Source organism: Corvus moneduloides, chromosome 17 (genome assembly GCF_009650955.1).
Source record: "Corvus moneduloides isolate bCorMon1 chromosome 17, bCorMon1.pri, whole genome shotgun sequence".
NCBI lineage: Eukaryota > Metazoa > Chordata > Aves > Passeriformes > Corvidae > Corvus > Corvus moneduloides.
Window position 1 is genome coordinate 590,973 of NC_045492.1, and position 12,463 is coordinate 603,435.

The following is a 12,463-nucleotide window of genomic DNA, read 5'->3' on the forward strand; positions in this document are numbered from 1 at the left end:
TGCTTTCTGCAGCCCTGAGCTGGGAGAGGAGCAGAGAGGGGTGTTTGCAGTGAGTTTTGGGGAAGAGGTTATGGGGTTTTTGTCATTGTGCTTGTCGGAGGATGGCTTTTTTGTTCCTTTTTCCAGTGGTGAAAGTTACTGTGATGAGAATATGTCTAGGGGAAAGGTACTTGAGCAGAATGAAGCTGAATGTTGAAGGGAAACTTGGCAGTGAGTGAGTTCTTGGAGATACAGAATGGGTTGCTAGAGCTGAAGAGTCATTTGTGGAAAATAAGTTTCAATACTGCAAATTCAGCTTACATTTGGTTTCTTATCAAGCCACGCTGGTACCATTCCTGATCTTGGAAACCAAGCCATGCAATGTGGTCACACCTCAGTGCAGCATTTCTTTACTTTTAGTTTCAATATCCATCACTGTTAAATACCTGCAATTTTAACCTGTAATCAAAAAAGAGCTCAACTGTTTATTCCTATTTCTTAAAACTGCATTTAAAAATGTTTTCAAGAACTGTTTTTTCTCTGGAAGATTTTTGTGGAGGAATTCTCACCCTGTCGCCCTTGTGTGGTGCAGGTGAAGGTGGTGGTCGATCCCTCGGATCGGAAGCGTGCGATCAGCTCCGTGTGCAGCTACATCGTGTACCAGTGCAGCCGCCCGGCCCCGCTGCACTCCCGAGACCTGCACTCCATGATCGTGGCAGCTTTCCAGTGCCTCTGTGTCTGGCTCACGGAGCACCCCGACATGCTCGATGAGAAGGTCAGAGTCTCCAGTGGATAGATTTTGAGTGCTGCATCTGAAATGCCTTTTGTGCCCAACCTCAATAATTTAAAATAGTGTGGTTTGCTTAACTTTCTTAGGAATTCCAAAACAGTTTCTGTGCAAAATACTTCTGAACTTTAATTCCTGATCTTTATTCACCAATACAGTTTTTGGTTTTAAAATTACCTTTATAGTTATAGGAATGTCTCAATCTTTCTTCTTGCTTTGTGAAACTGGAAAAAGAGAGAAGAACAGAAATCTGGAAAAAAACCAGAAAAGAAACATAGAAATGAATGGGGTAACCCATAGCTGCAGGTAGCCATGACTCTCCTTGTATCTCAGCTCTTACCTGACTAAAGCATTTTCTAGGCTTAATAGAATTCCTTTGATGCTTTGATTCTTTGATAATCAGAGTTTGTTTCACCAAGAAACCAATTTTCTAGCAACTGAGCAAAGCATAGCTCAATGGAAGGTGGAATTTGCTTGGGAAGCTTGAGAAGAGCAGGAAATGAGAGGCATGTTTTCAATTGCCTTCTGCCTTGCTGCTTAAGAAAAAACGAAAAAATTTGGATGCACATTGTCATTACTGGTCTCCTTTCAGAGCCAAGTTAGTGATTTTTCTGTGGTTTTATAGATAATAGATATGTATGTATTGTGTAATATTTTGTTATCTTTTTAGATAGAACATGTTTATGTTTTGTTTATTTTGTAATGTACAAAAGTACGTATATTTTAAAAAAAAGAAGATTGAAAACCCACAAGCAGAACTTTAAAGATGCTTTCTGAATGTGCTTTGGAGTACTGACGTGGCAGTAGGTGACTACGATAGGATGGTGGCACAGGTTGTGGTTCATAATGCTGTATTCCATTTCTTTATGGTTTTTTTTATTTCAATTACCACTATAAGGAGATAGTGCTACATATTGTGTGCACTATGTACTGGAGACTGAGTAGCTCCTTCCTGAGTCATGATAGTCAGATGAGAACCTTTCCCTGCGTTTGCAATTATTAAAAATGCAGCTTTCCAGGTGCCTCCTCTTACATTTGCTTTGAATTTCACCTGCTGTATTGCTACTCTGTAAACTCTTGCTGCAGTTCTTCGTGGCCAGTCTTTGCAGCTCAATACTGGTTAATTTTGATCTGTTAGAAAACTTTGATTTTTCTCTTCACCTTTTATTCTATATCAACGATGAATATAAGGAAAGACAAAGGCCAAGACATAGAACCCTGTCAGGTTTCTGGTGGTACAGCCTGACCACTCGTGTTCAGTTTTAATCAGTTATTTGTTCAGGAGAAGTCTTCCTTTGTTATTCTGTAGCTCAGGCCATGAGAGTTGAACCTTTGTTGTAGCAATCCAAATATTTTCAGCAGGTGATTTTGTTCTGCACAGCACTTTTGTGTCATAGCTGCAGCTCTACTGAGTGTTGGCCTCTCCTGTAATAGATTTGTTGATGCTTTTACAGTGTACTTTTAGAATGTTCTTATTCTTCTCTTGGTGAATTAGATACCATGATGTATTTTACTAACGAAAGATGTTGGCAAATTAAAAATTTGGAAAAGGATTTCTTGCAGTTTTCCAGATGAGTTCATTCTTGATGTGCTTAGAACTTAAAACTTCTGCAAAGAGTCCCAGAAATGCATTTATTGTCTCTTTAAATATGTGTACATTTTTTGGTTGCATTCATAATAGTCCTCTTGGCAATTTGGTATGTAAATGTATTTATTCATTCAGAGCACTTTTTACCATTAGAATATGAGTAGATAATACAAGTACACATCTATAAACAGAAAAAATACCAGTTCTATAGCAAATGTGGTCTTATTTTAACAGTGTTGGAATAATCTTCTGCCTTTAAATAAAGAGCTCATACTACCAGCAGTGGGTTTTTTTACTTAATGATATATCACTATTTCCATGAGGTTTTGGAGATGTTTATCCAAATGCTTCTGCTTCACGGTTGTTCTTGTGTTTTAGGATTGTTTAAAAGAGGTACTGGAGATTGTGGAGCTGGGCATTTCAGGGAGTAAATCCAAAAACAGCGAACAGGAGGTCAAGTACAAAGGAGATAAGGAGCCAAACCCTGCATCCATGCGAGTGAAGGATGCTGCTGAAGCTACACTAACATGGTATGTAATTATTAGAGCACCTTTAATGTTCAGTGTTGTCTTGTCTGAGAGTGTTTAATAGGGAGTTCCCAGCAGGTGATCTCTGATGTAACAAGAGCATTTAAGAAGTTAGGCAGAAGTTCCCTTTCTTTGCCTTTTGGGCAGGACTCTGCTCTGCCTTAGATCTCCCCCCCTCCCCTTGCAGGTGTTAACAGAAAACAGATCCCTCTGGTCATTGTTTTCCCCTCCTGCCTCCTCTCTCCTTGTACAGCAAAACTCACATCCTCCTCCAGCCCTGGTGTTCTGTTCTCGGCCAGGCCTCTCTGCAGACAGCAATTCCCTCTCTCTTTCACTTAACTTAGTGATCCTGTCTTCCCATTTTCTCTTCTCCTCAGCCTGACAACATATGCTGTCCCCACTCTGGTGAGGAAACTGATAGACACTGTGTGACAGCAGGGAATGGCACATGCAGCACATGTATGCTGGAGCAGGATGGGATGGCTTCCTGCCCACAGCGTTGGGCTTGCTTAATGTATTTGAGAGGTTCTACTGGAAATGCAGTAACAGATAATGTGTGGGTTGGGGAAGCACAGAGAGGAAAATTGGGATTTGCTCCAGAGAACTTGGAAAGCACTGTGTTATGGGCTGAACAGTATGATGGCAGACAGGACAGATTGAGGATGGGGAGGATAAATATGTTTTGCAAAAGGCAATAGCTGCTTTCTTTTTTGCTCTGCTTTGAAATCCAACTGTTATAAATGTTACTGTTAGTAAAAACAAGTGTGTAATTTCCAAGAAAAAGCAACTACTCTTCGGAACTTATGGACAAATCCTTATTGGTGCCTGAAAGTGTTTATTTTCATTTAGAGACATGAAACTGTTTTCACAGTAAAGTGGAAAAGTGTGTGGAGAGGGCAATCAATAGACTTACTTTTGGTCTACGTGCTGGTGTTAAGGGTAAAGTCCTGACTTAAATCATATGAACTTCAGTCCAACTCTGGACAGCTCTCATTACTGGTTCCTGCCATAGAAATTTTCAATTTCTAATAGTGTTGGTGAGATCATGTACAACTTCAGATGATCTAAAATGGTGCTTCTAGGGGCCTCCTAAGGCTGTGGCTCCAAGGAAGTAAGCACTGTTGGACCCCACCTGGAGGTTTTCTTCCAGGGAAGATGACCATCTGTGGTAGTCACGCTTATGTGATCCTGGACCTTTTAGAGTCCCAACCCTTTAAAGGGTTTTAAGGTACTGTAATCCGTACTTGAAGAAAGCAAAGGCAATTGTAATTAGTGCACTGCCATGTCTGTCCTGCTTGTTGATATGAGGGGGCTAAAGTATGGATGATTGGAGAAATAATCTTTTAAAAATGAACATGAAGCTATGGAAGGGTACAGATTTTCGTGCTTTAAAGCATGTCTTTATAACCCAGGTTATAAAGAAGCTCATTCTATAGGCAGAGTACCCTTCTTTGTAGGTTTTCATGTATGTCTTTCTGAAGGTACTGGTTATCTTAAAATAACCTGATGGGTGAGGGCAGATGTGCCCTGATAATGTAACTGCTAGGTCAAGATACAGATGAAGAATGTGAGTGAAAATTTGTGCTTGGGTGGAACAGTTCACTTAATCTGTCATAACTCTCAACTTTTTTCTCACTTGCAGCATTATGCAGCTACTTGGAGCATTTCCTTCTCCCAGTGGTCCTGCTTCTCCTTGCAGCTTGGTGAATGAAACCACGTTAATTAAATATTCCCGTCTCCCTACCATAAACAAGCACAGCTTCCGTTACTTTGTTTTGGATAATAGTGTCATCCTGGCCATGTTGGAGCAGCCTCTAGGGAACGAACAGAGTAAGTTCAGATTTCCCATTTCCTTCTTTCTCAGGTTAAAACTTTCTGTATGGAGCTGCAAAACAAAGGTACTTCATCAAGTGTCTCTTTCGCATTTCAGGGGCTTTCCTGTCTGTGGGTGGGCACATAGAGCAGAGTGTTGCTCTGGGATGAAGTGGTGGGAATAACTTTAATGCCCATGATAATCAAACATGCACAAGCCTACCCAAATTGTTCATGCAGTTGTCCAAGTCTTTCAACCAGTTAGATCATATACTTGCTGCTGACTGCCATTGAAATAATGGGTGATGGACAAAAGCATCAACATCCTTGTTCATACAAGAATGAAAATGTGAAGAGTATAGGAGACTTGATAGGGATAAGTGCTCAACATATAGTTAGTATGTCTCCTTTATGCTTGCACCATTGCTGCTGCTTGCTTTAGGCCTCCTATTACTGCATATTTCTGTGGGTGCTTTCAGCTCAGGTGGTTTTAGTTGCTTAGGAGCTGTTTTAACTTTCTCATATCTGATCCTGTTCTGTCAATGACACCTCCTGTAAAGGAGATTTGTGACAGGGTGTTGTGATAGGGTGTTGGCTTTCACAGCCGAGTCTAGCTCATTTCAGCCTCATAGACTTTGACCATCGAGAATTTATATTACAAAAATCTGGTATTAAGTGATAATTTGAACAGAATAACTGATCTCTCTGTAAGTCTTCATGTGTCATGGTGTTACCTAATAGAGCAGATGAAAATTCTCTAAGATGCTACCTCAGTTAAAGACTAACTTATCTTAGATCTGATGTTCTGTCCCCAGTACATTTTCCTCATCTGTGGATAGGATGGAGCCTAAAAACTAGTCTTGAAAGCAGAGGTTGCATAGAACTGCGTGAATTGGTGCTGAGAAGTTGAGTTGTGGTCCAGAGTGCTCTGACCATGTTGAGAACCACTGAATAGATCTTGCAGGAAGTGATAATGCTGGGAGCCACTGCCACATGTTCACCCCCAGTCTGTGTTGGAGCAAGTGTGTTCCTGACTGGAATGGATTAGAGCGTGCTGGAATGGCTAAGCAATCCTCATCCTCACTCAGCCTCTGCTAAATGTATTACTGTGGAATCCTGCAAAGCTGTTGGAATCACAAATTAGATTATCATTACTTGCTGTGCGTAACTGGCTTACAAATCCCCTTTTAATTACAAGATTAATTGCAGTAATGCACAAATACATCAGGCCAGTTCTGAGGCAGATCACAGAAGTGAGTGGCTGGGGAGCTGGTTTGGGTTCTCTCTGTGGTGTGCTTATGTACAGGGTGTGCATAGGCTGTGCTGCACCCTGAAATTCCCAGGCAATACTGGGGAAGGAATAGAGTTCTGCTCGTTACCTGATGGTGCCATTGTGTAGTTTATGTGCACAAAAGATAAACTCAAATACCTTTAAGAAGAACAGCTATAGAAGTATGATGATCTCATCTAAGGTGACTAATATCAGTGGCCTTTTAAATCTTGAAGGAAGACTGAAATCCCTGCAATGTTAAAACCATCATTGTGCCAGTAGAAAGGCACCTCAGGACTCTGTAGTCTGACCTCCTGCTGTAGACAAGGCCAGCACTGAATTTGGACCAGGATAATGCAACCTGGTGTTGCCCAAGTGGGTCTTGCAAAACCTGAGAGGACAACTTCTCTGTGTCCCTATTCCTTTTGGGGAAAAATTTTCCATGATGTGGAGTCAGAATCTTCCTGAATCTTTGTTGACCATTATCTTTTGTCCTTCCACTGTTCTTACTGCTGCTATTTGTGAGGAACTTTTGCAGAAGGTCATGGAAGCATCATGGAATCTGTGTCTCCATATGGTCATTGTCTCACCTAAACAGGCAGTGGCTGGACAATCTTTTTTGATTTCCTGGAGATATTTCGGAGAGAAATAGTGATCTGCATGAATTTGGATGAAAGTTGCTTTTAATGATCAAACTGAGCTGGCAAGTACTGAGCTGACAAAGTAGACTAGCACTTTCCTGCTGCAGAGAGGTTTGCTTGCTTCTCACCAGGAATTTTCTTCAGGGTCAAGGAAGAATTAACCTTGAAAGGAAAACCTCTGCCATCATGCCTGCATCTTCTTCTTGTTAAATGATTACACAGTAAATTGTTTGCAATATATGATGATGTATTATTCTCTTAACCCCTGTGCTTTGCAGATGACTCTTTCCCCTCTGTCACGGTTTTGATCCGTGGGACATCTGGAAGATTTGCGTGGGCCCAGCAACTCTGCCTTTTACCAAGAGGAGCTAAAGCAAATCAAAAGGTCTCTATCAAAGCCCGTAAAGAAATCTTTAACTTAGAGATGTTCAGCAGAAATTCTACTAATCTGAGACAGCCCCCAGAGCTGGTGATTATACATTAAGGCTGAGCCACGGGGCCTTTAGCTGTAGGTAATGTGCCACATCTCTGGTGACTCTTTACCACTTGTGATTAATATTAACTACAGGCGGTGAAAATGCTGTTGCTTTCTCGACTTGCAGACTTGCTTAAGGGAGGGAGCATTCTCCTTTCTTTTTTTTTTCTTTTTTTCTGAAAGCATCTTCTGAAGTGATGGGGTAAGGCACAGTGTATTTAATGTGTAGGCAGGGGTATTGGTGCTAGTTTTCAGGTGTCAGGCAAAGCCCTTGCAGCAGAGGGAGTAAAGTCTGAAGGTGTAGAATGTGGTACTGCAGAGAGAACAGCTCTTCAGGCTACAAAGCCTGATGTTGCAAAGATGGCTGTAAACCTGCTGTGAAAAAAATTACCTAGATGAACTCTGGAACAGCTCTGGAGAGGAATGGTGGAGAGAAATACCTTAGTCTTATTTTACAGTAAAATTTCTTATTGCAGTCGTCTAGTGGAGCTTGTACTCTTGTTACGAAAATTTCTGTCTGTGAACTTCTCCACATCTTTAAACTCTTCCCATGACCCTCAGTAAAAGAAAGGCAGTAATGTAGCTGAAATGAGGGCTTGTCAGTCTCAGCTGGCACATTCACATTTAGATGGATGTGGTCTCTGCGAAGCAGCCTTCGGGAAGACCGTCCAGGATGTGTTTGGAGCTCTGCTATCTCTGAAGCTGAGACCCTTGGCTGAATAGTGTCAGTCCAGGTTTGCTACCTCCTATGCTAAAGGACAAGCCATGATCTGACTGCTGACCTCCTCAACAGTTTTAAGGGAACTTTTCCAACTTGAAGGCATTCTATAACTTAATGGTTTTGCCCTTTTGAAATGTAATCAGTAGTAAATAAACTTATAAAACAACATGGAAGATGCAATGAAAGGTCTCGATTGCTTGGACCTGCGCCTGGATCATTTGTTGCTGTCCTTGGTAACTTGAAGTTTGTAATTACATAATGACAGTATAGAACATGATGTAGTAGCAATGTCAAAATTGCATCATGATCCATGATGCAAGTCCTTTGGATATTCTGGCAGTGCATCTCCCTCCTGACCCACAGCATTGCTGCTCCCTTTGAAGCTTTGGCTTGTTGTGATGATCACAGTCAGGAGGGTTGAAATGGAGCTTGTCAAATACTTTCCAGCTTTCTCTAAATATAGTTAGAATGGGCTGAAAATACGATGTTGCCATGTAAGCTTGCCATTTTTATTGGGGTTTGCAACTGTTTAGAGGCTAGATGGTAAGCAGGGTTCATAGATTCCAAAATAGACAGAGTTGTGTCTATCTGTAAAATTTACAGTCACATTTTTAACAAGTCTATTAGTTTAAAGGATTTAATGTTTTTTAATGATGCTGCTCACTTATGGATTAGTGTAGTTCTGGTGGGGAGGGGAGAGGAAATATTTTTCATCTGTTACAATATTGTCTAGTGATACAATACCTTGAATGTAAAAACAACCTTTTTTTGTCAGACATTTGTACCAGAACCTCGACCAGCTCCTAAAAATGATGTTGGATTGAAATACAGTGTGAAACACCGCCCTTTTCCTGAAGAAGTGGACAAGATTCCATTTGTGAAAGCTGACTTGAGCATTCCTGATTTACATGAAATTGTGAATGAGGAAGTAAGTAACTGTCTCTGACTTGATTTTGTTCTTGGGACTTTTGTCTGTTCCTGAGTCATGCACTAATGTCTTACTGTAAATAGTTTTACTCTTTAGCTTGTCCAGTTTCATATTAATGGAAAATAACCTCTCCAAATTAGTTAAATCTGTGCACTTTTCCAGGAAGATGACACTGCTCAACGTTTTATTACTGATCCTGATATCCTGGTATTGTAGGAAGCAATGACTTGAATTTTGTTGCTTCTTCTGGGGAAATGGAAGGGTCTTTTTTGAGACCTTCCTGGGGGAAGAAGAGAGTGCATGTCTCAAATATTTTAAAGTTTCACAGGATCTAATGTGTTTTAGTTTCTGTTCACTTGAGTAGGAGAAGCTATAGCTGATATTGGATATTCACAGAACTCTCCTATGCAAACAGGGTTTTTAGGTGCTCACTTTGCCATGTTGCAAGGTCTTTTTGAAAGTGTTTTAGTAACCATTCTGGTGGTGGATTGCAGCTGCTGCTGTAGAGCTTTCCTAAGTGATTGAACGGTTTTCTTGGTGGATCTTCATGATTTTGGTGACATCAGCAGTTCACTCAATGTTTTCCAGCTCGAAGAGCGCCATGAGAAGCTGAGGAATGGCATGGCCCAGCAGATTGTCTTTGAGACTTCCGTAGATCAGAGAAGTGAAGAGGAGTGGCGGAAGAAGAGCTTTCCTGATCCCATCACGGAGTGTAAGCCCCCGCCACCAGCACAGGAGTTCCAGACAGCTCGTCTGTTCCTCTCTCACTTCGGGTTCCTCTCCTTAGAGGCATTGAAGGTGATCTGATACCTCTTGGTGTTGTCCAGTTCCTCCAGTTCCCATGTGGTCTGGCTTGACAACAGGGGAAAATTTGTTAGTGGAAGATCATCTATGTAGTTCCAGCTATTGTTCAGCTGCAGTTTAGTCAAATCAAGTGATAGATTCCAGTCATCCAGGATTAAGAGCAGGGTTGTGAAAGGCTGGGCCTCAAGTTGAACATGCTCTGAAGAGGTGGCTGTACCTTTATTTGCAGTGGATGCATAAGCCATCACACTCAAATGTTCACACTTGAAATCATCCCACAATTTGAGTTAGGTTTTGGGATGGTACTTGAAGACTTTTTGAAATATGACTGCCATAGCAGTTTTGCTTCAGAGGTGGTTGTGCTGAAGTGGTTTAATCATACATAAACACTTGGGAGTACATAATAGATGTAGAGGTTTCTTTTTAAAATTAAAATAACAATTTATAGACGTGATCCATATTCTTAATTTGAAATTCTGCCTCTTACCTGTGGATTCTCCCTAGTATTTGTTGCTTTTCCTTCCAGAAAGCTGTCAGGAAAAGTAGACTATAGAGCATTTGCAAAACTGATGTCTTAAAGTGCTCAGTATTTTACATGTTACTGGTATTTAAGTTAATCTGAAACTGCACATGCGACTGTGTGCATAGCTGTGGTATTTTGAAAGCATCTGCTGCTTTTGTTGTGTGCTCTTCTTGAGCAAAATATTATGTCTCTCACTGGCAAAGTACCGCTTTTATTTAATGAGAGTAGAATGCAATGAATTGTCAACCTGTTGTGCTTGCTGTTACTCATTTACAGTAACAAGATACCGCATCAGAAATCCCTGTATGATTTTGCTCTTAGAGAAGGGAAATTGTCTTTTTATAATTTAATGGATTGCCATTGAAGCCTTGAAGACCTTTTAGTTAAGAAAGATGGGTTTTTAAGCTCTTGAACTCTATCTATTGGACAGGAACCTACTAACAGTCGTCTACCTCCTCACCTGATTGCACTTGACTCTGCTCTTCCTGGGTTTTTTGATGACCTTGGCTACTTGGACTTGTTACCTTGTCGTCCTTTTGATACGGTTTTCATTTTCTACATGAAGGCAGGCCAGAAAACGAGTCAGGAGGTAAGTGAAAGTGTAGAGTCCCAGCTAGTCTAGATTGCTGTGTTTCTAGTAGTTTCCAAGTGAGTAAAGTGTCACCGCTGGTGATTAGAGTGGAGTGTCAGAGCCAGTGCGAGCTACAAGTCACTGCATATTCTCTTCATCTGTAGATTGAAGTACATTGCTCACACTTAGGATTATTGTAACAAATTTAATGTATTTTTAAATATAGATAAGATATATATTAAAATATTAATAGTATTTTTACTATTTGTTCTGTCCTTATTGTCCTTATTTGTAGAGTTCAAAGATTCAGATCAGAAAGGCATTTCAGCTTTGTTGGCTCAGCTTGCAGGGAAGGTTGCAGTTTGTTCCAGCAATGAGCAATGTCAAGGTAGTTTGGTTTCATTCTAACGTTAAACATGTGTCAAAGGAATGAAAAATTTTCTGCAAGTAAGGAAGTATTATTCCATTGTAAGTCTTTATGCTATAATATTTTGATTCAAAGGCGATTAGGTTAATCAGGGTAATTTGTGCAAATCTAAACTGTGACTTCTTTGTGACCTAGAAACTCGCTAATAGGGTTTTTGGGCTCATTAGGAAAGGATGTTTCTCTAGTACCTTCTCATTCCATTCATAACTCTCGTAGTAAAGAGTAGAAGCATGGCTTCCATAATGAATCATTGTGCCACCTCCTCGTGTCACTGTGAATGCACAGTTGACAGAACACTGCAGCACCTTCTACTTTGGTGTGGGACACAGTTCTTGAAACCAGGATCATCTGTCTGAGTGTTTGAACTGTAGTTCAGAATAGCCAGTGCAGTCTTTTCATCTGCAAAGTCAGCTATGAAACAAGATACGCTAGATTTGCCTTTGAGCTGAGATGTGCTCTTGCTGAGCTAGCAGAATGTTTATATGCCCTTATGGAGCTCTTATGTCTTCCAACCCACACTTATCCTGACTTGTTCTGAAGCACAGCTATGGTTTCAATGTGCTCAGTATGAGGATTAATAATAGCGTTTCAGTGCAGTGTGTCTAGTCACTGCCGAACAGTGTACAAGGCATTCGGATGGAGTGTCCGGACTTTGTGGCTACACAAAGCCTCCAGCCTGGAAGCTTTTCTTCCAGCACCCATCCCTGCAGTTTCTGCTTTGTTGGGGCCTGTCTCTCAGTGTTCTGCCCCTGCATAAGCCAAAATGATTGATGCCTCTGCCACAAAACAAACTCTTGTATGGCCCGGAAAGGATGGATGGATTGTTTGTTCCACCAACCCCAGTGCTTCTGGTACTCAAGTCACACATGTGTGCTGTTTGGTGAAGGGCTCAACTCTCACTTGGTCATAATGAGGTAAAAGTTGCCTTTGCATATGGAAGCATCCCAGATCTCTGTCAGAAGTAGAATTAAAGTTTAACATAAACAGTACAGTGTGAAGTTTGGTTAAAGTGCACACTCAGTCCTACTGAAAATTGTTCTGGAAAACCTGTTTCATAATTTAATGTGCTGTGAGGCCTGCCCTTTAAATCACTCTATGTCACGTACAGGTGAGTAGTGAGGAAAATACCTCTCTCTTCAAATTTTAATTCAGTCTAATAGTGAACACTGTATAGAAAACCCTTGTGTTACCTTTGATGCTAATGCAGGTTCTGCACTGAGCACTCTGTGGTTTTTCTCATGAGTGGTTGAGTCTCAAAATTGCCATCTCCAGCCATTTAATTCACTGTTTTACAGGCTTTGAAAATGCTGGCAGAAAGTCAAGTTGATTGACTAGGACAAGGCCAAGCAGGATAGAAGGATGCTGAGGAGCAGGGAGTAATGTCCATGTAGAAGTCTGGGGTTCCAGGCT

General features: G+C 41.0%; 1 protein-coding gene across 4 annotated transcripts in view; it reads left to right on the top strand.

The window, feature by feature from the left end:
- The window catches only part of RALGAPB (Ral GTPase activating protein non-catalytic subunit beta), a 64,770-nt gene that overhangs the window by 38,844 nt on the left and 13,463 nt on the right, over positions 1-12,463 (top strand). For all 4 annotated transcript variants that reach the window (XM_032126653.1, XM_032126654.1, XM_032126655.1 and 1 more), the window contains 7 exons: positions 572-754; positions 2,733-2,884; positions 4,524-4,711; positions 6,883-6,989; positions 8,576-8,728; positions 9,317-9,526; positions 10,486-10,644. In XM_032126653.1, coding sequence (XP_031982544.1) covers positions 572-754; positions 2,733-2,884; positions 4,524-4,711; positions 6,883-6,989; positions 8,576-8,728; positions 9,317-9,526; positions 10,486-10,644 — 1,152 coding nt within the window. The remainder of the gene's footprint in view (positions 1-571; positions 755-2,732; positions 2,885-4,523; positions 4,712-6,882; positions 6,990-8,575; positions 8,729-9,316; positions 9,527-10,485; positions 10,645-12,463) is intronic.